The 27,490-nt window shown below is 40.3% G+C and overlaps 1 protein-coding gene across 3 annotated transcripts in view; it reads left to right on the top strand.

Annotated features, from left to right (window-relative positions):
- Positions 1–27,490, top strand: part of MYT1L (myelin transcription factor 1 like) — a gene marked incomplete at both ends in the record, with an annotated part of 130,567 nt that overhangs the window by 87,923 nt on the left and 15,154 nt on the right. For all 3 annotated transcript variants that reach the window (XM_082481155.1, XM_082481154.1, XM_082481156.1), the window contains 3 exons: positions 8,666–8,728; positions 13,549–13,632; positions 14,983–15,204. In XM_082481155.1, coding sequence (XP_082337281.1) covers positions 8,666–8,728; positions 13,549–13,632; positions 14,983–15,204 — 369 coding nt within the window. The remainder of the gene's footprint in view (positions 1–8,665; positions 8,729–13,548; positions 13,633–14,982; positions 15,205–27,490) is intronic.

Below are 27,490 nucleotides of genomic sequence, written 5' to 3'. Positions count from 1 at the left end.
CTGGCTCTTGTTATTTCCTCAAGTCCTCTTCCTTTATATCTGCTGTGGGTTTGGGTTTTAAATTCTCCTATTACCTCCAATGAAGCCTGTTGTGTCAGTAGCATTCTGCTAAGTAAGAAATGTTAGCAGTACTTTACATATGAAAAAATAATATTTAGCACGTTTGCTAAAACTAAATTTGTGTGAATAAGTACTCCTTCTAGTTAGACTGAATACAGGGAAATATAATTAACATATGAATCTAAATTTAACTTCTTTTTTTTTTATTTTTGGCTTACAATGCATGTTTATGAACCTTTGGTATTTATAAGGGTCTGACTTCATATGCTTTTGTAGGTATATTTGTGAGGACTAGAACATGAAACCGTACACTCAGGATTCACTGAAATATGCATTATCTGCATACCTGTCCCACAGACTTTATGTTGCCTCTTGAACCAATTCAAATGAGTTTCAAATGAGCTCTGAATGAATTTTCAGAAGTGCCCAGTGCTAGCCTGGTTCTGCTGCTTTTGAAGGCAGTGATAAAGCTTGCAAGGGCTTTAATAAAAGTAAAAGAGTGCAAGATACTTAAAATGACTCATTGTGTCTTGGCAGCCAAGAAATTCTGTGTTAAGGTTTCACAACACAGCGTTTTCTCCCCTGACATAAGGATGCAATGTGTACTCAGTCATCTCAACAATGTGAGAGGACCACAAGCAATGCAGACTAAGGGAAAGATAAAATCATCTGGTAGAAAAGAGCAGGAGGACAAGAAGGGTGATGAAAGACAAGATAATGAAAAGAAACAACAAAGAGGAAAGAAGAAAGAATTGTTGACTTCAAGGTTATTAGAGATCATGAAAGGAGGAAAGGATGAGGGAGGAACAGAGAATGAAAATATCAGCCAAAAGGGACAGAGAAAAAAAAGAAGTAAAAGGGAGGGAGAGAAATTTTAAAAGTGACAAGAAGAGACAAGAAGGAAAAGGATCTGGAAAAGGAAGCAGTAGAACGTGGAAGAGAAATGCTGCAGAGGAATATGGATGGAAAGCAAACCATGGGGCAAAAGCAGATGGACGTTCTTGCTCCTCTGTAGGAAAAAGGATAAGAGATTGAAAATAGGGAGAAAGAAGCATCAGGAAAGAAAGTGGAATGAATAAAATAAAGAGTAAAGAAATATGTAGGTGTGCAGCTTCATTGAGGGAAAATAAGAGAAAATAAATCCATCCTAACAAAACAAGTTTTTCATTGCAAATTCACAGATAGGTCGTGTAGGTAGAGGGTTTTTCCTAGGTATCAAAACAAAGAATCAACACTTTGGGAATTCAGAAGTCAAGTGCTATGGTAAAAAATTAGACAATAAAAGGCAACAGGGTAGAAGTGCAAAAGCACCTGTGTTCCTACTGGAATTAGAGCTTTTCTTCTGTATCTTCATGAGGAAAAAGAACAGCAGTGTTCCCAGTTCGCATACTTAATTAGAGCTTGACAATCTACTGAAATACCTGGGACTGAAAATAAGATTTAGAGATTTACACATCCAGATTGCTTTCACAGAGCTGGCTAGAACTGTAAAGGCTGGGAGGCATTGCTCTGACTGCTCAGAAAGGTAAAAGCAAAATGAGTTGCTGGTGTCTGTCCAGTTCCTGCTAAATAGGTGTTTTCATAACACCAGTATGGTGTTTCATGGCACCAGTATAGGTTAGGGGCGGACCTGCTGGGAAGTAGCTCGGAGGAGAAGGATCTGGGGGTCATGGTAGACAGTAAATTGTCCATGGCCCAGCAATGTGCCCTTGTTGCCAAAAAGGCCAATGGAATCCTGGGCTGCATAGGGAAGAGTGTGGCCAGTAGGTCGAGGGAGGTCATTCTCCCCCTCTACTCTGCACTGGTGAGGCCACAACTGGAATACTGTGTCCAGTTTTGGGCTCCCCAGTTCAAGAGGGACAGGGAACTGCTGGAGCGAGTCCAGCGAAGGGCAACTAAGATGATTAAGGGCTTGGAGCATCTCCGTTATGAGGAAAGGCTGAGAGAGCTGGGACTCTTTAGCCTGGAGAAGAGAAGGCTGAGGGGAGACCTTATTATGGCATACAAGTATCTAAAGGGTGGGTTGAAGGAGGATGGAGCCAGGCTCTTTTCAGTGGTTCCCAGTAACAGGACGAGGGGCAATGGGCACAAGTTAGAACATAGGAAGTTCCATTCAAATACACGGAAACACTTCTTTACGGTGAGGGTGAGAGAGCACTGGCACAGGCTGCCCAGGGAGGTTGTGGAGTCCCCTTCTCTGGAGATTTTCAAGACCCGCCTGGATGCAGTCCTGAGTAATGTGCTCTGGCAATCCTGCTTTGGCAGGGGAGTTGGACTAGATGATCTCTAGAGGTCCCTTCCAACTCTGAAAATTCTGTGATTCTGCGATAACAATTACCACAAACCTGACTGTTACTGACACACCCATGGCCAAAAAAATCTCTGCTGAGGACCACACAGCTCTGTTTATGATCTCTTTTTTCGGCCTGGAGTGCTCCCTGCAGGTCAGTGGTGAGTGGCATAGGAAGGAACTGGAGAAAAACTTATTCTCTCTTTTGGCCTCTTAAATAGTTAAAAAGGGGACTTGTTTGTCAAGAGCTGCAAACCTGTTGTTTTTTGACCAGCACTCAAATTCATAGAGGTGTAGACATACAATAAACTTACCATACCTCACAGAAAACTCCATTTCTTAATTTGGCAAAGCTTCTTCTCATCCCTTCCCTTTCTTGTTCCCTCCACATTTTTTCTCCTTCCTCATGTAGTCAATTCAGGGAACTAGGAACACAATATCTTTACGTGTTTACTCATGTATCCTTTTGTTTCTGGACTACCTGACTAGAAAAAAAAAATAAAAAACAACAAAAACCCACAATATTTTGTTTATGAATCTACATGTAGTTTCAGAAGATGCATGGCTTTATAGCTGCAAACAGAGCAGTGAATAAGAATCTCTACTTCTCGCCCATTTTCCTCTCTGTGTAATGTCATTTAGCCTCTCTGTGCCCCAGTTTTCCTCAGCCAAATTCTTCGCTTTTTCAAAGCAGTATTGTAAGATTTTATCCATTAATGTTTGTAAAATACTTTCAGATCTTCAGATGAAAGATAGAAATGCAAAGTATTATTTTGTCTGTCTTCCAGCCTCCCAACCTATGAATTCCATTCCTGGTGATTCAGTCAAATAAAACGGAATCTCAGATACATGGAAACCACCAGACAATAAAAAAATTCTACATTCTGCTATGAAAAAATCCCACAGGAAACAATTATATTTCTCTAGCCTTTCTGAACCTTCAGCAGAAAATCACACCTCTACTATAGAGATTGACAGCATGGTCAAAATAAAACTGTGGGAAAGATATACATTTCTATTAAATCCCAGTTCTTTTGCAGTGTGGAACATTCTGAAGAACCATTCTGAATTTTTGCAAAACTTGCTGATTTACTCCACCGTTCAATTCGGTATGATTTTTCTTTTGGGTTGCTAGCTACATCTGCTTTAATTATTTAATTAGTAATATATAGGGTACGTATTCTGTCGGGTAGACTATATTACTTATATACGTGTTCATTTACTTACACAAGGGAAGACTGGATTCACAAAGTAGTAAGTGCTAATTGCTGTAAACTAAACAATAAAAGTAACATCAGTCTTTAGAGCTTACTAATAACAGATCATTAAAGGTATTTTGTAGCAACCCGTTGCAGTTGAATCCCAGTGTGGTTTGGTGGGTCCTAGAAAGGATTACTATCCGATGGCTCTTGGCATGGCCAGTGTGAGAGGAATTAGTGATTTAATTCAGTTCCATGGGAGCAAATTTCCTTAGTACAAAAATAAAATGTTGAAGCAGTTTGCCATAATCAGAATTAGCAATGCTCTTCACCTTTATTAGTGACTGTTATTATTTCTTTATTTCTGGAGTGTCCGCTGAGTGCTAGTATTAATCCCCCAAGAGCGATAGCTAAGAACAAGTCCACAGATAACATACAAACCTGCCAATTCATGTGAAAACTACAGCCTAACTTAATAATAGGCCCTTTCCTTAGTGAAAACCAGGCTGTAGTGGTAAGGGCGGTGAGGCTGAAAGTGTGCGGAGGGAGAGGACTTGGTGCAGGGCAGAGAAAGGGCCAAGGGTGATCGAAGGGGCAAGAGACAGAAGGGAAGTTATGTTGGCTACAGTTTCTGAAACTCTCTCTGATGATCAAGTTAAACTTTATCAGCCTACTTAGCGAAAAATGCAACCATGTGTTATAACGACCCGACTTTTGTTTGCGTGGTATGCCGCATTTGGGCTTGTGTAATTCTAGATCTAAGGTTTCCATTTGGATTTGTGCACATAAACTGGTCAAACCTTAAAGACGAGATTTGACTGAGATGGAAATAGAATTCACTCTGTTGCTGAATCTCAACTGAGGGTTTCTGAGAGGGAGGGAGGGAGGGAGGGAGGGAAGGAGCCTGAGCCCAAGCCAGAGCCCAGGCACTGAGCTGCAGTCAGGCTGTGTGCACTGAAAAAAATTCCATGAGCTCTGCCTCCTCCCTAGGGAAGTGCAATCCTTCTGGTTCCAAACAGCTGTTGTCATTTTGTGGTAAAATCTCTAAAAGTGAAGAAAAAAAAAAAAAAGGCAGTGTGTTTTCATTATATTGCACGTTACTATATCTTTGTTTCATCGGTATGTTTTAGAAATAATTTATGTTTTAAAATAAATTTTATTAGTAATCAACCAAAGCTATACACAATAACGAGGACAAAACAATTTCAGTTCTGTCGTGGCCCCTTTGTGTAACATCCTATTTGGTCTCACGCTAGCTGAGCTATATATTGTCTAAATATGTAAGATACATGTAAGCTTATGTAGCTCCTGTAGACCTAGATAAAAGCCTGGGAATATAGGTTTAAATGTGTATCTTATTTGTAGTGTGCTATGCTGATGTGTGCTGCTTTGTCTTCTGAGCAGAGATTGCAGCTAGACTTTTAACCATTGGCATTTGGAAAAAACCTCCCAGAGCCCATTTGGGCGTCGCAGCCATTTCTTCCCCAGTCCCAGGAAGTTCCTTCAAGCTGCCAAAAGTCTTTTTTAATTGCTGCACACCTTCAGTCCTTTCCCTAGGAAGACTGGATAGTAGGACTTAAGTATATTTATCTCCGTTTGGCTCTTGCCTGTTTTTCATTCCCTCTATTGAATCTAAGTCCAATACTGAATCCAGCTGCCACAGCTGTTGCTTTCTGCTGCCTGCCCTGCTTTCTGCTTATGCTTATTTTCCCAAAAAAGCTTCTCTGGGATGTTCTGTGAAATGAATGGGACATCAAGGCGGTGCTAACTGCATTCCCCTTCACTGACAAGCTCTTTTATGTTGCTGGATGCCCTGAATTTGTGTGAAGTGCTTCGGTTGTATGTTCTGAACCTCAGTCTGTACAGGGTGAGTTCCTTTTGTCACCTCACTCTTTACAGTACTGAAGTATTTCCTTTGCTGTAGTAAGCTATTATGTAGAGTCTACAAATAAGCTTCTGATCATGCCAAATTACATTTACTTTAAGTAAGTGAGGAAACCGTATATCTCATTTTCCACTTACTGTCATATTTATTTTCAAAGGGTTTCACGTCACTTGCCTCTTATAAGCACCTGTACATACATTTTTCTAGCATTGTTGTATGCACATACGATTAGTTAAGTCAAATACATATAGGTAGTAGTTGGTAGTAAAGTAGTAGGGTATATGCAAGTCCTGCGTGGGATCAGACATTCTGAAAATACAGACTCAATTCCAAAGGTATAAGGACTTGTAATTGTCTCCTTACCTAATCTGCTTAGGATAGCAAATAAATATTGTAATAACTTTATAGTTGAAACAGACTGCTGTATAACTGCATCCTATATTTCACAGTGGTTATAAGCACTTCCCATAGAATGGAAGCAGCAGTAAATAGAAATGTTCCAGGGTTTTAAAATGTTCTTATCAACTGCACTAAATTCTCATTTCATCTGTTACATTTAGGTCAATATAAGCTTATGAGACTTGAAAACAAATACTATGGTGCCAAAACCAAAATTGAAAGGTCTTTCTAAAATCCTTGCCTACATAAAAAATCGTTTCTGATTTAATCAAAAGGATGATTTTAAACTGATGTGAACTGTACAGAGCCCTTTGTGAAGATTCTCAGTTCAATTTACAGCAGGATGATTTCTTCTTTAGCTTCAGTTGCTTAAGATTTTTTTTTTTAAATGACACAGAAATAAGCTAGTTTTTAAATTTTGTAAGACTGCCCAAATGGTTGAGGTGTAATGGTCTAATTTTAGGACTTATTGATTGGATATACTGGTGCATCTTATAAATCCTGTTTGTTAAGACACTATTAATCTTGCCTGCCTGTAGCAAAAGTCTTGGAAAAGATGAGAAAAACTATTGTGGAGTTTCGATAATAGCTTATTCTGAAAAGGATCAAAAAGTCTGAAGGGGAAAATGCTGGTTTCAAATAGCATGGGTTCACGAAGAAGGAATCATTGTAGTACCGCAGACAGATTGCAGAGGAACAGTCTTATGGCTCCTTGGTCTCCTTTATTCATTTAAATGCCACGGACATTTAGAGCCAAAGTTTAGTCAGTTCCTTTATTTATTTCTTATTCCCATATCTTTTGATTCAGCCTCTTTAGAGGCTTCAGTCAGGCTGTAGTGATGCAGCGGGTCTTAATGGAAGTAGGAAATGAGCATTGTAGATCACTGAAGATACCTAGCATTAAAAAAACACCTGAAGCAAGAGATTGTCTCTCTGCAGATCTCAAAATATTTTCCAAAAAATAAAAATAAATAGTGAGAACATCTAAATATTTAGATATGAAGTATTTAAAATATAAGACCCTTTATATAAGATGCCCTAACCATTTATTTTTTAACTTAAAGTACTAGGCAAAATTCGTGGTAGCCATGTGCAGCTACAGCTACCTTACATGAATGGTAAGGGCCATGCAGACTAAGCTATGACTTCTTCACCAGGGGCCATATTTTTACCTAATTTGTGTCAGAAGAAACTATGCAAAAATTAGGCTTTTTATCTTTCTACAAGCAGAAAGATTAATGTGTGATGTCAACCTGTATATTGGTCTTTAAGATATTAAGAATCACAGTAATACTTACACGTTCTAGACAAGATCATGGTCTTATACTTGGTCCTGTGCAAAGACGTAAAGCAAGAGAAAATGAGGATTGTCTTTAAGGATGTTGTTTAGACTTCTTGTCCAAAGCACACAGGCTGTTATGTTGAAGGAAAGCTTCACTGATGTAGTGAACGCCAGAGGTTTTACCAGCTTACATCCTGGAAGTGCTACCATTTTTTAATGTTTTCTAATGAATAACTCAGCTGGTCCAGATGAAGACCATATGAGAATGCCATTTAACAAATTCCAGTTTAATTTATCTCTTTCAAGGTTGCATTAATCCCGTTTGAAGTTTGGCTCTGCTGAGCTCCTCAGAAGTAGGTAATGCTTACTGGCTTTAAAGGGCTAAAATTCAGCTTAATGGAACGTGACAGCCCCATTGCACTGAATTCTGGGTTGCTTAATTTCTGATTTTAAGAAACTTTCAAGTCTCTGCAGAAACCTTTGTGAAACAAAAGTTTACCAGTATGGACCAACTTTGAGGAAAGGAAACATGTAACTAAAGGGTGAAAGCCAAAGTCTGCATGAACTCTGCATTCAAATAGTGAAAGAATTCAGTGCTGCAGAAATATGATGTTTCACAATGCAACATCTGAATTTGTGCACATGCTTTTTTGAATTTGAGTGCTCTCTTCAAACGAAGCTTTAAAGCATGGCTAGAATTCAACACTCAGGCTCAAGAAAAGCGACTTTTTGGAATTCACGTAGCACTTGTCTGTTCAGTAAAATGAGTATCATTAATTCTTCCTTTGACTTTTCTGTAATTTAGTGTAGCAGTTCAAATACCAGCTAATGATTTTACTTAGCATTATAATTTAGCTTATTCTGTGGTGATCACAATCATCTTTGCAATGTAGAAAAACCCATCCATTTTCTTTGATGACTCTAGTGTCGTTCAACTGTTAGAAATTACACTGATGGCTGTATCAGTGACTTCTCTATCTGGTGCTGTAGCTTGGTGTTTGGGAGTGTTTGGGTGGGTTACCATTTCTCTGCCAGAGGCCAGCATTATTTCCCCGGCTACACATTTCCTTTTCCTAAGGCATCTCCTTCACTTCATGGAGAGGTGGAGGGGTATGTCCATGGTGCGACCTCATGACAATGCGCGGTGGGATTAGAGCAACAGCTCTGATGGAAAACAAAATAGCTCACTGTAGTGTTAGCCGTTACCTAAGAACACACCATGGGGATATTCCATTTGCTGTCAACCCAGCTCATTCTGGTGGTGTGGGGATGTCAGGCTGCTGCTGGAAATCTCCACTAATCTGCCGATGCTAGAGATATCCAGAAAGTGGATGAGTGGGCAGGTGAGGAGTAGCAAACAAAAACATTTTATGAATGAAAAAAGTATGTTTGTCTCCCGTGTGGAATTAAGCTCAGGTTTAGCAATGGCTAGAGATCCCCAGGGCTGGCACCTGCGGAAACAAGGACTGAGCCAATGAATATTTTTTAATGGGCAGTTATATCTCTCCTGTCAGTAACACTGCTCCATGTCTTTTTCATTATTATTCTAGGTGTCCCACCCCTGGGTGTGATGGCTCTGGGCATATTACTGGAAATTATGCTTCACATCGAAGGTACGTAAAGAGAAGGTTTTGTTCTTCAAATCAAACAACTGAAGGGCTGGAAGGGACCTCAACAGACCTCTCTTCCCTCTTTCAGTACTGAAGTAGGATTGAATGCTGTACATAGACTCATTCTATTTATCACCAACGAATAACATATTGCAGTTTCAGCATGGCTCACTATCCAAATAGGTAGGAATATTTTTGCTAATATCTAGCAAAATCTTTGTAGAAAATGAGTCCAGGTTTTCTACCTCCTCTGTTAGCCCAGGGGATAAATTCAACATTCAGAAGTTTCTGCTGCTTTACATTCGGAATGACTTAACTCTTCTGCTTACAGTTTTACCTTTTCTGGACTCAAATCACATTCCTGCATTTTTTCCCCCACAAATAATATTTCCTGATTGTTCCTGTCAGTTTCTTCCAGACTCCCTCTGTATTTCTTGAAATGCAGAATTGGATGCAGTTCTTTACCTCTTCTGCATTACCAGCCTTACCAGCTTTAATCAGAGGGAAAAAGTACCTCTTTCATCTAATACGCACCAGTCTTGTTAGTACATTGCACAATAAAGCTTGTCTTGTTTTTAAAGCGCAACACATTGTACATAACTATGTCAAGCCAGAAGAATGGAAAGAGAAATGTACGGATGTAAGCTGTTACCTTAACTGCCTAAACTATAACTGTGGTCCTTACCAAGAGCCAAAGAAAGCTTCACATTTACTAATTAGGGTATTGTCGGTAACCCCAAAATGAATTACGGTGGTACCACTGGAGAGGTAATGTTACAAGTGCTGTGTAATTAGCAATTCCCCTGTGGCTATTTGAGAACTATAAATCAGTAGAGAAGAGCTGCACAGTATTTTGTAAATAGCTATCCCCTGTTTAATCAAAGAATGATAGCATAGCCCACCTCTCTTTTTTTAGTAAATGCTCTTTACTCCCATGCGTAGTAGTACTGTTGAGCCTGGAAATTTGCGTGCTTCACCAAGTGCCTGTTGTTTTACAAGTGGCTATAACTAGTCAATACACAAATTCCCAGTTTAAATATATTCCCAGTAAAAGCAACAAACAGTTTAAAGTCAAAACATAAATAACAGAAATTGGGAATGGGCCATGCCTTTACATGCTGTAAAAATGAAAGATCACAATAACAATTTCTGTAATGCACAGTTAAACATCAAAAGTACAAATAACATTATAAAGGAGAAGATGTAAACATTTTAAAACCACTTTCATGATGTAGGAGATTAAATCACACTTTCAAAGGGATTTAAGGTCAAATTTAGAACTACGTTTTACTGTATGTGGATTTATCTGCTCACACCTCTACCAGCAATATGTAGCTATGCCCTGACTGTGCTATTTCAGGAAGCTGTTTATGTATTTGGTCATCTATTTACCCAGAAACAGGCAAGGGAGTGAAGATGCAGAAGGCAAACTGTTACAAACAAGAAACCTAAAAGCTGGCAAGGTTAGCCGGGAAGAATCACTGCATGTCGGCTTATTTTTTAAACCTTTTCCCTGAGTGTCGTCTCATAGCCACTGTAAGACCGGACCATGAGCTGGATGGTATCACCTACTTTCATCTGTAGATTCTTGTATTTTTGCAGATGAGTGCTGGACCAAGTTTTCATTTGCGTCTGCAGCATACTCAGTACACATAAAGATAGAAAAAGTGATTTTGCAAAACTAAGTGATCTGGAATTTGACACAGTCAATGTTTTGAAATGCCACCATGTCTATATTCACCACATAACTCCTTCATTTCTCTTCCCAAAGGCCACTGGCAGCCCTGGGTCCTTGGCTGCCTGCGGGCACAGGGGCACTGACACTGAAGGAGTAATAATGTCTTCTTTGCTTAAAACCACCGATGCCCCCAGCACACCCGTCGCATTTACGTGGAGCCAGACCCACACTGTTCGGGTCATGGTGTCTGTCACGGCCATTTCTGAGGTGGCGAGGCTGGCAAAATGCATGCTCTTTAAAAGAGCAGCAAACCAGTAGCCGAAATCTGGAGCTGTTTAATACGAAAGACCCCCACAGCATGTTCACAGTTAATCTTTCTAATTCCCACACTGAAAATTTGCATTTACCTCTGCTTGAGTTAGCATTTTTGTTTGTATTTGATACCTTCACTTCCAGCCCTTTCGGTTTCAGACGGAAAGGAATGACAAACTTCTCTCCTAAATGGCTGCCAAGATGCCTAGGTATCATCTGTATTTAAAATGGCTGCTCAACAGCAAGCACACACAAAGGCAGATTTAACTCTGCCATAACTCTCTGCAGTTCCACACACCCATTCAATGTATGCAAGAAGTTATATCAGCATATACCGGAGTTGAATTTCCCTTGTTGTCTTTTATATTCATATATAAGGAATTAAACTGATATAAAAACGAAGTAATATGTTTACTTTGTAATAGCTTTTGGTTATTATAGGATAAAAAAAAAATTAAAGCAAAGGCTCATCCTTGACATATGTTTTCTTGGTGAATCTGCTGTCAGAGGAAAAATGAATTAATCATAACCTCAGAAGCTGTCTATTGGAAATGTCTGTTTAGAGGACCTGAAAGGTCTTAGAATTTTCTCATAAATCATAGTGCCAGAATAGAAAGATCTATTGCAAAAAGATGATGCACCAAAATACCAATAAGTAGGTGATAATTAAATTGATTTAATATGTAGAAAGCATTAAATCATTAGTCAGGGCAGAAATTCTTCATTCAGATTTTGTTATGAAAATGTCATCGTCTACAAGCATACCCATCTGTACGCCTACTAAAAAAAGTATTGCTTCCTGAGGCGTTTCTATTAACTATTTAGTTTTCAGATGCACAACCTGATTGTGCTCACACAGTGGGTATGACGAGTCTCACAGATAAGCTGGGGATATCTGTAACTCCTCCCCTCTTCCCTTCACTTTCTGCAGTCCAGGTTGTTTGGGGGGCAATGAACCAACCTGTTCCTGAACTGTGCCCTTGCCCCAGAGCCCGCTTCCTCTTATTCTAAATCCCTCAGACTCTGTTCCTCCTGCCTCTGTTTTCTTACAGATTATGATATTATTATTTTCAAAGAAAGCTATTTTTAAGTGGCACAGGCTTTCTGGGGTTTAGTTTGTACACAGGGAACTATGGCACTTTGGTGTGCATTATGCAAATTGGAATAAACAGCAGCTTGCTTTAAACAGAAAAATGGTCAGCTGCGTTTAAACTGGAAACTGGAATGAGATGAGAGCACAGGTCCAAGCGTCAGAGCACAGATTCGTACACTGTTAGGTTGTTAGCATGTCCCCTGGCGTGGTACTGACCCTGGACCACTGAAACTCTCCCAGGCAATTCTCAGATATGATTTGGGGCTCTGCACGGGTGCAGATCATTCTCTGTAAGTGAGATGGGTGTAGCTGTCCTGCTTTACGGCGAGATTGGCTGTACAGATGTGAGCTTGCTGGTCTTGGGTTGATACAGCAGTTCTAGGTCCCTTCTGTTCACCACTGCCGAGTAGCCATGCCATCTCACTAAAAGCTGCTAGGTAATACACTATGTCCCATAGCCTCTGCTAACATTCCTCCCTTTCTTTAATTGACTTCTTTATGACTTTGTAGCACATAAACTCTATATTTTTCTGTTTTTCATTTACCGACACAGAAGTCTTGTCTGTGATTGCATCACCCTTTTCTCTGCTTGTTCCTCCCGGTGCTCGCTGGTCTTGACAAGACAAAAAAGCTGAAAATTTTGCTACCGCTGTTTCTGTCTCTTCTTCCTGAAGACAGGACCTACTGTACAACACTGAAGTTCCTTTTCTCATGCTGAAAACAAAAATTTAATCTTCTACTTTGTTTCTTTCTCTATGGAAATTTTTCTTTGGTGACACTACTTTGTCTCTCATCTCAGTACTTTTGAATGTGGTGTTCTACTGATTGATTTATTCTTTAATGTTGATATGTTAAGATGGAAATAACATTTAAATAGAAGACAAAGCATGATTTTTGATAGACATATTTGTGTCCTCAGCAACTGCTTAAAACAATCTCTAAATACCTATTCAAGTCATTGTCTAGTCTACTAAATGGTTTCTATAACGAATTCTTCATATGCAAAGGGAAAGCTGAACTTACAAAATCTTGGAATAGATATCTCTTTTTCCATCTTGTGTAGTTAAAAATGACATTCTTAGTGTTTAGTTAAATGTAACATTGCTTAACCTAAAATATAACTTGGTCTCTCCTAAATCTTTTTGTCTGGGTGAGTTCTGAGCACTTAAACTCTTTCTCAGGAAGGCATTGTACAGCTTTGAGCTCTGCCGTGGTTTTATTCAACAGTTCTGTAGGATTCTTACATGATGACTGAAGCGGTTTGATAGCGTTTCTGATGTCCTCCCTAGAGAAATCCTTAGTCCTAACAAGAGATCCAAAGACTCCTGGGTTTTGAGCCTATTCTTCCGTCCCCCTCAGATATACAGAGGACGTAATGTCTCTCAGCCCTGAAACACTGGCTTCTTTTCCTCTTAAAGCTGTCGCTGCTGCTTCTGCTGAGTCAGCTGGAGGGATTATTAGGCAGAGAGTTTAAGAGCTGCTTTCCCTGGCTCCTCCGGGACTGCCTGTGCGTGTGGTCTGCACAGTGCCTGCGGTCCTGTCCTGCATCACCAACTGAGATGCACGGATTCCCCCTCGCGGTTGCATCCTGCAGCTCCCCGTATTTAAGCCACTTGAGCTTTGATTTTGGAAACCGGGCAGGATTACCTTTCCTGCCAGTTTTTCAGATAGAAAGAGTGTCCCTTGTAAACTCTACCCAAGAGTGAGAAATTGCATTTTAAAATGTTTTCTTTCACTCAGTCTTTCAGGCTGTCCGCGAGCAAAGAAAAGTGGAATCAGGATAGCACAAAGCAAGGAAGACAAAGAAGACCAAGAGCCAATTAGGTGAGAACAAATATTGTCAAAGGGCCTTCGTGTGTTTTATAAGGTCATATATATCTTGAGCTTTTTATTAAGGCATAAATGTTATTGTATGATAGTAACCCAAGAGCAGATGGACACAGGGGTTTCTGTGAGTGAACTGCAAATCAAGGATCTGTGCTGATTTATTCGGCAAAGAATACCATATTTGGCCAAGGATACAATCTTCTATAATTTACAAACAGTATTACATATGTTTTTCACATGAAATTAAAAAATTACCTAGATCTGTATCTCCTAAAAAAACCCTTAAACATTTGCATACTATAGACAAACCATACACGCTAAATAAAGTAGTTATGGGAATAGAGAATTGAGTGTTTATATGAGATTGCTGCAACAAATCTGACTGTTTATGTAGTTTGCAAGAGGAACAAATGCCTACCTATAGGTCTTGGTTTCTTCTTGCAAGGTTCTTCGATATAAGTGACCACTGAACTTAGTGGATTTAGTGATTGCTTAAACCATTCAGGGCTGGATCCTCAGTGGAGAGTTGCAGCAATATTTTAGTGTAAGACAAACAATGAAGTAACCGTCCTTGTTTTGACATGTGTTACGTAGCAGCATACTGAAAAAGAATATTTTCTTTATAAACATTTCACTTTGAAGATTCTCACCTGTTCTTTCTAACCCTGGTTATTTGTTTTTTAAAAGTATGCAGGGCAAATGTATGGGGGAATTCCCAAGTAAGGAAAACCGTCAGATGAATACGGAACTGCCTTCATTGATCTCTCTAGGCTGTAGCACATAGTTTGTTATAATCTCTCCTATTCAGAGAGTGGTTAAAGGTGCTCAGCATTTCTGATGAGGCGCGATGATTGCTTCGTACCTAACTGTTTATACCGAACATTTTCATGACTCCAGACAAGTCTTCTTTAGATTCCATACACATAAATAAAATGTACCAAGGATTATACTAAGTAGGATTTTATGCTTATAGAGTTTTTATGGGCAATTTCCCTGCTGAGTGGAGCTCAGTAGCCAACATTTCAATTCCAATGTGATATTTACTGTAATGAACACCTGCAATTCAAATATATATCTCAGTCCTTTTGTTGCAATTGCACAATATCAACAGCTGTGATTTCGTCTACTGGCTAGCCTCCATGCAGTTTATCAAAGAGCTTTTTTTTTTCATATTAGTATAGTTCTCCATGTAATTTTACCCACTACAGGCTATCTTGACTATTTTTAAGACCACAGTGCATGATTGTTCTTTTCTTTTCATGTCGGGTTTATTTTGACTTTGTTGTAGAGGCTACCAGGTATATGATGGCAAGACAATAAAGTTTATCTCATCTATCTGCTATCCAGATGTCCAGTTCCTGGTTGTGATGGTCAGGGTCATATAACTGGAAAATATGCATCCCATCGCAGTGCGTCAGGGTGTCCTCTAGCTGCCAAAAGGCAAAAGGATGGGTACCTAAATGGCTCACAGTTCTCGTGGAAGTCAGTGAAGACGGAAGGAATGTCATGTCCAACCCCAGGATGTGATGGCTCAGGACATGTCAGTGGTAGTTTTCTTACTCATCGTAGGTGAGTAACTATGTCTTTTTTTCACATATGCTTTTTTTATTTAAATTAGGTTAGCAAGATTTGAAATACAGCTTTTTCTCATGGCATTTTTCTGTTCCTTTTGAATTTCCTTACTACTTTGAAAAATAATCTTCCTGTATATGTTTGTAGATAACTGGGAATCAAGACACATGATTTTTTTGATGCAAATCCTTGCAGGTAGACACCTGAATCTGAATCTATAATACACAGAAAATTTTAGGGAAAAACTGTGCATGACAATAACTGTAAATGTGCTAGTGCTTTATTGAGTGGCTCTGGACAAATTACCTCAGGATAGATTTTGTAATACACATCTGAATCCTCCTGATTTTCAGAGATGTCAAACACATTGCTGATTCCCAAACATCAAAGCATGGAACTAAAGAATTTAAGGAACCAGCTCACAGAAACAAAGTACTTTTACTCATTTACTAATGCAAATGTTTGCTCAAAACAGTAAATGTAGAATACAGCAGACTAATTAAAACTAACGGAATACAAATATTTGACAAAAGAAATACAAAGCCAAATTTTTCATAAACTTAGCAAAAATAAGAAAACTTCAGTGATGACATTTTTCATAGCTTTTTAGAAATTAAGGAAGAGAAAGTGGCCAGTCTATTAGGGATAAATCATGCTGCCACTTTAGATATTAGCTTATGAGGGAGCAAGTGTGTTCTTCAAGCTTTGGGTGGGAAACTCAGCCTGAACGTGACTATAATGCCAGAGCAAATGTCTTACTATATAATCACTAATATAAAACTCTATTACTTCAAATATGTCAAGCCGGTGTGCCTAATCTGCCACCCTTCTCCAGGCAGACCTCAGTTGAACTTCTGTACCTTTTAGTTAACTAAACCAACCTGATCTTGTTTTGTAGTCAGTTCTAGATATAGAGGTGAGAAGTGTGCGTCTTCTTCCTTCTCTTGCCTGTAACTATTTCCTTTGATTCTTTCTTTGACAATCCTTTACAGCTTAGCTCAAAAGCCTTACCCTTACTGCAACCTCTCCTGACTTTGTGCGCATACTTCCTATTTATTGTTTAGCTTCAGAGCTGTTTTTTTACTCAGGACATGGTACCTACCATGAAGGGATTCTGGTCCATGACCTGAGGTGCTACCTCAGTGGTCAATTGTATTACACAGCCTGCAGCTCCCTTAGGCTTTAGGGAGCAGCAGGTGCAAAACCCCTGACCATTTGTGCAGATGTCCACATGTGGATTTAAGTTTTTGACCTTCGGTGAAATACCAGTATTAGTGTTCATATTTCAGTTTAGCTTTCTTCATAATGGTGTAACATTTATTTAACTGTTATTTACATTTAAATAACTATTTAACTATTTATTTAAGATCTGCCATTAAAATTTTAAAATTATTTTACCTTAGTTGCAAGGTACAATGTAAATACCGAGAGATTGCTTTCAAGGAGTATTTACATAGTATTTACATTTTCATGGACAAAATTCTTGCAAAGAGAATAACTAAATTTTAAAAGGAACGTAGTGATACTAAATTTTAAAAGGAACGTACTGATACTAAATTTAACTGTTCTTCAAAATTAAGGGGGAAATGGTACCTAGATTATTTTTTAGATTTTTTTTTAATGAAATGAATGGAATTTTTATGGAATGATTTAATGAAAAAAAAAAATTCTTTTTTTTTGCAATGGAGAAACCTAAATATGGCATTTAGTCACATCGCAGCCATGGGCTTTCTTGAGTACTCTTATCTTAAGTAGAAACTGAGACATGTAAAAGGCTTACCTTATAAGACCAGTTTTTGGGCAAAAAAGTACGTTGTTAAAGGAGAGCACCAGAAGATGAAAGGTTGCTTAAAAAGACTGACTGAAGCAGACTGATCTTATGTAATTGTCTTGATGTAACAAAGCCCTGATAGTCTAAGTTGTTGTGACCAAGTTTAACAATTTCTTGAAGCTTCTGTAAGCTATGGCAATATTAATAACAAGCGTTATTATTTAAAAATTATTATTCGTTTGTGTAGAATTCTTAAGATGCTATTAAAAGGGCTTAGTTCATTTGCTCACGCAAAGAAAAGTGCTTGGAGCTGGTTCAGGTGTCTTAGGATAATTTACGTGGCCTCCAGCTGTTTCTCAGAAAGCTAGGTCAGTGTCATATTTATCAGCCTGAACGATATATCTTCTCAAATGGCATTCCATGCCTGTATATGGACAACCGAATTGAATTCTGCACATGGCATTGAACTTCAGAACAGTTCATGTACCTTAAGGATCTGTTTGTAGGTGAACAAGATGCATTTACTCCTCTTCTAGTGAATGGAGTCAATGGATCCTGGAGAGTTGTTCACTTCACTCATTGAAGTAGAGGCCTGCCTTTAATCAGAGTGGTACCATAGATGTCACTGAGTGCATCAACAGGGAGTGGGATTCCCCTGCCTACAAATGGGCACTTTATGCCATTTGAAGTGTTCATAGGGCATGCGAGATGGCCATACTGGCTTGGCAAAAATGACTGAAGGTTTGTGAGACGCTCCCATTCTTTGATTATGACAGCTCAGAGCTAAACGTGCTTTGCAGAGGATCTGGAAGGGTGCTAGCCTTCTTAAATGAATGGGCCCCAGAGCTCCATGGCAGCTGTGACACATAGTTCCCATGCAGACATTCAACCCTAGGTGTCCTAATCTGGAGTTCAATCCCACCTAAATTACAGATTATACATTTCCTTACCTAAGGATGAAATATCCCCTCACTTTTAGTGTATCCACTTTAATAGGCTGTGGTCTCATCTTCTACCTCTAACAACTTTTTGCTATACAGCTATGGCTGTAAATCTCAGACGCCGCCTTCTGAAGAGAAGCAATGCTATGACAGTTACACACTGAGGCCAGGCTTGTGATCAGTCTTCTGCAGGTATAGCTGTGTTCAGCATGTGTGGGGAGAAAGCAGGGCTATGACCATTAACTGAGTCAATAAAAGCTCCTAGGGAAGTAGTAGTTAAAAGTCTTCATTTTTGCCGGTACAGCTCGCTTCTCTCCTAACAGGTGATTTTTCTTCCCCAGTACAAATATTTTTCTGTCAGCAAACATCTCTAAGCGTACCCATTAATTGCATGTGTAGTTGTCCTGAATGTGTTATTTGAGATTTTTATATTCCGCCATTTGTAGACAGCTGTTAATATGCTATTATCCAAGCAGCTGTAATAATCTGGAAACTGGAACAGCAGACTGGTTTGTGAAAATGATACCAACTGTTGAATTAATTAAAAAAAAAAATATATATTTTCAGGCTTTTCAGGCAAAGATTTCTTAGAGCTGCTGTTGCACCTTGTACACATAGTGTCATTCCACTGCTATCAGTGGACCCTGGAGATGATCCACAAGGGCTGGTAAATCAGTACTTAGTTGAAAACATGCTCCAACTGGTATCACGTATTCTGGAATTTAAATATATGCATATTTGTACATACATGCTTCTGAAGCAGAGTCAATGGAAAAAGCCACAAATTTCAGGACATCTACCCTATGAACAAAGGCACCAACAAAGTTTCTGTTCTTTTAACATTTACCATCCCTGTCTGCAGAAATTCCTATGAATAGTTTTATTTTGTCAAGGAGTTTGCATAGGAAAGAATGGTAACGGAGGGTTATCAGGAGGGCCTCAAAGCATAGAATTAAGAGTGCTATGCTTCAAAAAGGAGCCTGTGCTAGCAGGAGCGGCCAGTGTGAAATTAGGTGACCTACCAGCAATATAAAAATGAATTGGAAGGCATGTAAGCATGGAGTCAGTAGATAGGTAAATGAAATAGGTTATAATGAAATGTAAATTGGTTATTATACTGTAGCTTTCCAGTTTGGTTCTTGAACAGGCCCTTACATCCTCATATTTCATTTAAAAAGATTTTTCTGGATGGCATCATTTCTAATGCTGTAATCAGTGGGGACTTTCTAAGAATATACTTGGATTTAGCAACTCTGCTCCTTAGCAGAGAAGGGGAAACATGCTTGTGCTGACTTCAGTGGCAATTACCCGCAGAAATGCCTTTTCAGATCTAAAACAACGTTCTTCCTCCCATCTCTTGCCCACTTTTATTTAAATCAGTGTTCACCCATTTCAAACACAGTAAGGTAGCTTTTAAATTCCCTTTACTGTGTGGTGGTTTAACCCCAGTAGGCAGCTCAGCCCCGCACAGCTGCTCACTCACTCACTCCCGGCATGATGTGGGAGAGAATCTGAAGGGTAAAAGTGAGAAAACTCATGGGTTGAGACAAAGACAGTTTAATAAGCAAACGTAAGCACGTAAGCAAAGCAAAACAAGGAATTAATTCACTACTTCCCATCAGCAGGCAGGTGTTCAGCCATGTCCAGGAAAGCAGGGCTCCATCACATCTAACGGTGACTTAGGAAGACAAACGCTGTATCTCTGACTGTTCCCCCTTCTTCCTTCTTCCCCCAGCTTTTATTGCTGAGCGTGACATGATATGGTAAGGGTTATTCCTTGGGTCAGTTGGGGTCAGCTGTCCCGGCTGTGTCCCCTCCCAGCTTCTTGTGCACCCCCAGCCTACTTGCTGGTGGGATTGGGTGAGAAACAGAAGAGGCCTTGGCGCTGTGTAAGCACTGCTCAGCAATAATGAAAACACCCCTGTGTTATCAACACTGTTTTCAGCACAAATGCAAAACGTAGCCCCATACCAGCTACTGTGAAGAAAATTAACTCCATCCCAGCCAAAACCAGTACAAATGTGTATGCTAGTAGAGCTATAATATAAAAGCGATTATCAAATTATAAGTATTTTCCCCATTTTCAAGCTAATGCTAAATAGACATGAAAATGTGGAGAAGGGGAATTCTTCATTAGTGTACCTGAATCCTCGCTGAGGACAGTGGGACTCCAAGATCCATAAACAAGTTATAAAATAGGATTTGTATTTTAGCAGCAAGGGCATGCCACTGGATTTGCAAATGTATAGATGTGCTGGGAGGAAGAAATGGACATAGAATAAAATCATAGAATCATAGAATTGTTTGGGTGGGAAGGGACCTTTAAAGGTTATCTAGTCCAACCCCTCTGCGATGAGCAGGGACATCTTCAACTGGATGAGGTTGCTCAGAGCCCCATCCAACCTGACCTTGAATGGTTCCAGGGATGGCACATCTACCATCTCTCTGGGCCACCTGTTTTAGTGTTTAACCACCCTCCTGGTAAAAAATTCCTTCCTTATTATCTAGTCTAAATCTTCCATCTTTTAGTTTAAAACCATTACCTCTTGTCCTATCGCAACAGGCCCTGCTAAAAAGTGTGTCCCCATCTTTCCTATTGTTCCCCTTTAAGTATGGGAAGGCCACAATAAGGTCTTCCCCAGAGCCTTCCCTTCTCCAGGCTGAACAACTCCAACTCTCTCAGCCTGTCCTCACAGGAGAGGCATTCCAGCCCTCTCCTCACTTTTTGTGGCCTCCTCTGGTCCCGCTCCAACAGGTCCATGTCTTTCTTGTGCTGAGGGCTGCAGGGCTGGATGCAGTACTCCAGGTGGGGTCTCATGGGAGTGAAGCAGAGGGGGAGAATCACCTCCCTCAACCTGCTGGCCACACTTTCTTTGGTGCAGCCCGGGGTACGTCTGGCCTTCTGGGCTGTGAGTGTACATTGTTGGCTCACGTCCAGCTTTTCATCCACCAGTATCCCCAAGTCATCCTTGGCAGGCTGCTCGCAATCCCTTCAACCCCATCATCCCACATCATCCAATGCCTTTTCCCTTCTGAAGTAACGTATGTAGAAATTTCAAGGCGGTGATGGGAAATGTTTACATATGACAGTTATGGGCAATCCACTTTATTCATAAGAAGGCTTAGTTAATGCTAAGGCTGTCAGAGACCCTGCAAGAAAATAGCAGTGCACTCGGTTCAGCCATCGCCTCACATGCATGTCCTGAGGTGAAGGAGCACTGCCAGTGTTGTTTCCTCCAAAAATTCTAGATTAGTCACAGCTCTGAGCTGTACAGCTGCATTGCTAAGCCTGGGAAAAGGCAGATTAGGAAAAGATGGAAAGATAAAAAGATAAAAACTCAAGAGAGGAACTGCCCTCTGTGGCTGCTTGCTAGAAGCAGGGAGATGCCAGCACTCACATAGATCCTCAGAGAACCTCTGAGCTCCCAAAGCACTCAAAGCATTCAGGAGATGACAAATGTGAGGGAAGAAGGATGGAAATGCAGATTTTGATGTGCAGATCCTTTTTCTCCTTAAATATGCTTTGCTAGAAATAGATATCGTCTAAAAAAACCTATGTCATGGACCATAACTCCTGAAGAGAAGGTTTTCAAGTGCCACCCATGGTCAAACGTCCTGGTGCTTAGGGCTACAGCCTGAGCCTGTGTCCATAGAACAGTATCTCACCCTAGGGTTTATCTGGGGTGAATGTTCATACGCAGAGTGCCAAAGGGGCACTAGCTCTATAATCCAGATGCTTTGCACCTGCAAACATGTGCTGGTGGCTGCAAATTTGCTCCTAAATTATTGTAGAGCTTTCAGTCTTTGTTTGCCTGAAGTCACATCCTCTCTTAGCGTCAGCATTTCTCACCTTCAGCACTTTAAAGACATAAAAATACTTATCATTAGTTCAGTGAATGAGTCTTTTAGAAATGAGCTAAAGGGCATGAGAAGGCCTCAAATTATTCTGATATTTTTGATTTGTACATAGGCTTGCAACCTCTGTTATTTGAGCAAAATCAGTGCTGCAGAGTCTTGGACGTGAAATAGACTTTGTGTTAACGCAGTGTTGTATGAGGCCTACAGATAAGACAGCAAGACTTACATTACGCTAAGTTGTCTGAGATACTAAATGCCAGCTACTCCTTTCAGTTCATGGAGAAATGAAGGTGCCCAGAATTTAGATGGAGGTAATTGATGCTTAGCAGGTGTTGGATTTTTGGCAGGGTACAAAGCTTGCTTGAAATGAAACCTGAATTTTAAAAGAAGTTTTCTGATATTTGCAAATAAATGCAGAGAGGAAAATTTAGAAGCTTTATTAAACAACAGAAAACAACTGAAAATACAATGTGCATTTATATAAAATATGAGATTCCATATATATGTATGTATATGATGCAATGTTCACTACGGACTAATGCAAATTAAAGATACCAGAAGGTGCATACTGATACTGTGGTTCAGTGCTGTGAACCACAGTGCAAAAAAAGAGATACATCATGATAAAATACCTTGTGTAAAAACAAAAATTTCACAGAATGATAGAATACCAGGCTGGAAGGGACCTCAAGGATCATCTGGTCCAACCTTTCTTGGCAAAAGCACAGCCTAGGCAAGATGGCCCAGAACCCTGTCCAGCCAAATCTTAAAAGCATCCAATGATGGGGCATCCACCGCTTCCCTGAGGGAATTATTCCAATGGATGATTGTTCTCACTGTGAAAAAATTTCCCTCTTGTATCCAATCGGAATCTCCCCAGGAGTGACTTGTACCCATTACCCCTCATCTTTTACATGTGACTCCTTGTAAACAGTGAGTCTCCACCTTCTTTGTAGCCACCCTTTAAATACTGGAACGTGGTGGTAAGGTCTCCCCTAAGCTTTCTTTTCTCAAGGCCGAACAAACCCAATTCTCTCAGCCTTTCCTCATATGGCAGCTTTCCCAGTCCTTTGGCCGTCTTGGTGGCCTTTCTCTGGACCCTCTCCAGCCTGTCCACATCTTTTTTGTAGAGTGGGAACCAAAACTGAACACAGTACTCCAGGTGTGGCCTGACAAGCGTTGGGTAGAGTGGGATAATGACTTCTTTATTTCTGTCAGTGACGCCCTTGTTGATGCAACCGAGCATCCTGTTGGCTTTCTTTGCTGCAGCAGCACATTGTCTACTCACTTTGAGCTGCTTGTCCATTTCTCCAGTTCCCTTTCCACAGAGCTGCTCCCCAGCTGGGTAGATCCCAGTTTGTGCTGCACTCTTGGATTATTTTTTCCCAGGTGCAAGACATTACACTTGTCCTTGTGGAATTTCATAAGGTTCTTGTTAGCCTACTCTTCCATTCTATCCACGTCTTCCTGCGGGGTGGCTTTCACTTCCAAAGTGTCCACTTCCCCACTCAGTTTGGTATCATCGTCAAACTTCACCGGGGTACCTTGATCCCATCATCCAGATCACTTATGAAGATATTAAACAGTGTTGGGCCTGGTATCGATCCCAGGAGGACTCCACTTGTGACAGGTTGCCTGTTTGAAAAAGAGCTATTGACCATCACCCTCTGGGTACAGCCTGTCAACCAGTTCCCCATCCACCACACAGACCACTTGTCTAGACCATATGTTCTGAGTTTCTCTAGGAGGAGGCTGTGGGGAACTGTATCAAAAGCCTTGGAGAAATACAGGTAGATAATGTCCACCACTCGCCCTCCCATCAACGGAGCAGTTTACTTTGTCATAGAAGGCAATCAGGTTTGTCAAGCAGGATTTGCCCTCGGTGAATCTGTGGTGGCTTTTCCTTATCACGCGCTTCATTTGACTTGTGATAGCCCCTAGGAGGATTTGTTCCATAACTTTCCTAGGGACTGAAGGAAGACTGATGGGCCTATAGTTTCCTGGATCCTCCTTTAAGCACTTCTTGTAGATGAGGGTGACATTAGCATTCTTCTAGTCTTCTGGGATGTCCCACAACTTCTCAAAGGTTATGGAGAGCAGCCTCGCCATGATGTCAGCCAGTTCTCTTAACACCCTTGCGTGGATTGTGCAAGGGCCCATTGATTTGTACAGGTCAAGCTCCTGTAATAGTTCACATACCAACACTTCCTTCACTGGCAGTGAGTCTGTTTGCATCAACCTGGATTTTTGTTCCCAAGTCCTGAGGCCCAGCACTGCTGGTAAAGACAGAGGTGAAGAAAGTATTGAGAACCTCTGGCTTTTCAGCTTTTTTGGTGACTAGTGCACCTCTCCTGTTCAACAGCAAGCCAATATTTTCCTTCTTTTTCTGCTTCTGTTTATATACCTGAAGAATCCTTTCTTGCAGTTTTTGACTTCTCTGGCAATTTCAATTTGAGCTGAGCTTTTGCTTTTCTAACTGCATCTCTGCATTCCCTGGCAATGCCTTTGCAGTTCTCAAGGGTTGTTTGTCTGCTTTTCCATCTCTGGTACGCTTGTCGTTTGGTTTTGAGCAGACTCAGAAGCTCACAATTAAGCTAGTTGTGAGCATCCTTTAAAACACAAAGCATCCAAACTGCCAGATAAATTCTCAGGGTGCTCTAAACTTCCAAAATACCATGTTTGTGAGGAATTTGTGTCCAGCAATTTTATCTGTAGGGAACCAAAGGTTAAAAAACACTTTTGAAAGGTGTTCCTGTGCTATGTTGAAGATAACATTGAAACTGGCAAAAACTTTGCCGAGAGGAAATTTTTTCCTGTTCTTCCATTTATCTAGTTACAAAACATAAATACTGTCAAAGTCCAGATTTGTAAGAAGCTTTTAATATGCAACTCATTAAATTATTTGATGGCATCTATTTCTAGCCAGGTCTCTTGTCGAGTCAACTCTTGTCCTTTGTTTACTTGTTGCTACAGTACGTTGACAGAGTGCCACATTTGGGTCAAAATTATTCACTCTTAATTCTCATTGTTTCACTTTTTCCCTGGTAGGTTTTTTAAAGTTGTTTAGGGTGGTTGGTTGGTTGGTTGTTTTTAATCTGCCTGTCCCCTCCCTGCCATTGATTTGTTTTGCTGTTTCCCACCTCTTATTTTTTCCTACAAGTTCTATGTTGCAATTCAGCAGGAGAAAGTAGTAAAATATTAAGAGTATAGAAGAACTAACCAAACCCACTGCATTTAACAGTGATTACAACTGACAATGATAAGTGTCATCACGGTGACATTATTGAAAGACGACAGATTTGCAAATGTGCTGACTTTCCAAGAAGCCACGGAGAGAAACATGGCAATTAAATATAATAATAATATACATAAAGAAGAAAAATATTAAACTAAAATCTGTGAGGTGGATTGTGCAGTACAAAGGATTTTTTTACTTAAGAATTTTGTGTTGACCCATAAGCTTGAGGGAAAAGGGTCTTTCTAAATCACCTTTCAACACCTTCCTCTTCCCATCCTCACCCTCTCCTACTGCATCTGTGCTGGCCCTCTTCCCTTCTCTGTCCCCATGGCTCCTGTTTGGTCTTTCTTCTTACTTCTGCACTTCTCAGCCCTCAGCATTTGAGGTTGGCTGGCCCTCAAGTAGATTCTTCCGAGCGCTGGCAGAACAGGACAGGCAGTCTCACCGGTGTTGCTTCCAGCAAGCAGCCTTCTGCTGCGGGTCCTGCAGCCCTGAACGGGCAGAGAAGATGCTCCCAGTTGTGGTACACACAAAGTACATGGAGGGTCTGGCAGCCAAATACTAACTCGCATCTACTGAGCGTGTCCAAGTGACAGTCTGTCAGAGGCTTATAACTCTGCCAAATCTACATTTGTTTTCATGAGGACGGTAGAATGGAACTCAAGTCAGAGCAATACCCTGTGAAATGTCAAGTCTTGCTCCAATTCACAGACAATTAGATATATTCACTGAATTATTAGGGCTCCCACTCTCCCTACCCCACCCCCAGTATGGACAAAATAAGGTATACAGACAAAGGAACAGTATAGAAGTATATTCTGAGAAATTGAACTTTTTTTCCTATGGCGTTTGGAAAAGACCTGAGCCTGGCCAGACACCTACCGTGGGAGATTTCAATCAGATCAGTTAAAATTTGGCAAAAGTCAGAAGTGCCTAAGTGCAGAGCCTGGTTGTTGAAAGAGTTAGGCCCTTTGGCTGTGGGTAGCTCTGCTAACTCTTCATTACGAGCTGGAAGAAGAATGGAATAGCATTTTAATCAGGTATACAGTCTATTAAACTAGAAGGCTCCTAACAGAGAGCTAATCTAAAAGGACTTAAGAGGTTTACTTACCTTGGGAAAGTCAAGGAGAAAATAATATGAAATTCATATTAGGAAAAGCCGACTGCACAATATAAACAAGAAAAATCGTTTTGCTGAGCAGACCTGACAAATGACAGCAGACAGTAATTTGTAGAGGTGCTTGCAATGTGACATCTCCTTGATTTCAGGCACTTAGCAGAAGCTCTCTGGTTATAAGCCTGTTTGTCCTCATTCCAGGCATAGCCCATAAAAAAAAGCAGAGATGACTGGATGGCTTTTTAGATTTCAGATGGGCAAATTTTCCTCTTGAAGTACCTTTTTCTCTCTGCTGTCTATACAAGTGCCTAAAGAAACTGCTTCGTTTTAAGTGCCTAAGCGAGCCGGGCTTGGCCACTAAATAGATCCCTTGAAATTTTGAGCTGCCTAAGAGCACTAAGCCGAGTACAATACATGCCCTATTCGAGTGACCAGTAAATCCACTGGTCTTCAGGTCACCTGTCCTGTTATGTGTAGTCACAGGACAGGAGAGAGGCTGATAAACTTTGCAATAGCCAGCCCACGGCTCCCGGGACACTCAGTGGTGGCCCATTAAGTGTACACTCCTTCCCCATAAGTTAGTGCTAGGACCACCTGTAAATCGTGTAAAGTGCTGCAGTGCTTCCCACTCACCAAAGAATAAATGAGAGATTTCTGAACAGTTGTTGCATCATTGGGCAGGAGCCAAACCTCTTTCCCTGTTCAGGGATGATACAGGTCAAAGCTCATTAGCACATGTGAGAAGCCCACCCACAGAGCCTCTCTGCTGACTAAGGAACTTTAATTAACAAAATATGATGTAAATTTGCCACAGGACTAATGTGCCCAGCTGAAGGACGACTTTGGCAGTGCTCTTACAGTTCCAGCATTTCAAGATTCATTAATCCTTTTTCTGGTGTATATTTATGCCTCAGGGGGATTCCTTTCCAATTGAGTCTGCTCTCAGAGCCTTTCCTCTCAGCTTGGCCATGTGTACAATTCTGCATAATTTCTATTTTTGTTTTTCTTACCTGATGCTTGTTTTATTCTTTTGTTACGAGGGATGGGTATAATTAAGCTGTAACGCCGTTTCACCTTTTAAATCTCCAATAAAAAAAATAAATACCCTGTCATCATCCGGGTTTCATGACCATTCACTTGGTATCGTTGTCCATTTGGTGCTTGACTGACCAGGTTTTAATGCTACTCTGAAATAAGAAAGTAGTTCTTTTCTGAAAGTCTTTCTGCAAAAATGATCAGATATCATTAAAATAATTTTGAAACGGTTACATTTTGTTTTAATCATAACGTCTATATTTCTTTTATGGCCACTTGAGTAGTGTTTTAATTTTTCTTAGTTCTGGAACCAATGCAAAGAT

Source organism: Vanellus vanellus (genome assembly GCF_965231255.1).
Source record: "Vanellus vanellus genome assembly, chromosome: 3".
Taxonomy (NCBI): Eukaryota; Metazoa; Chordata; class Aves; order Charadriiformes; family Charadriidae; genus Vanellus; species Vanellus vanellus.
The sequence above is the reverse complement of the archived record's forward strand: the minus strand, read 5'-3'. Positions and strand labels throughout refer to the sequence as shown.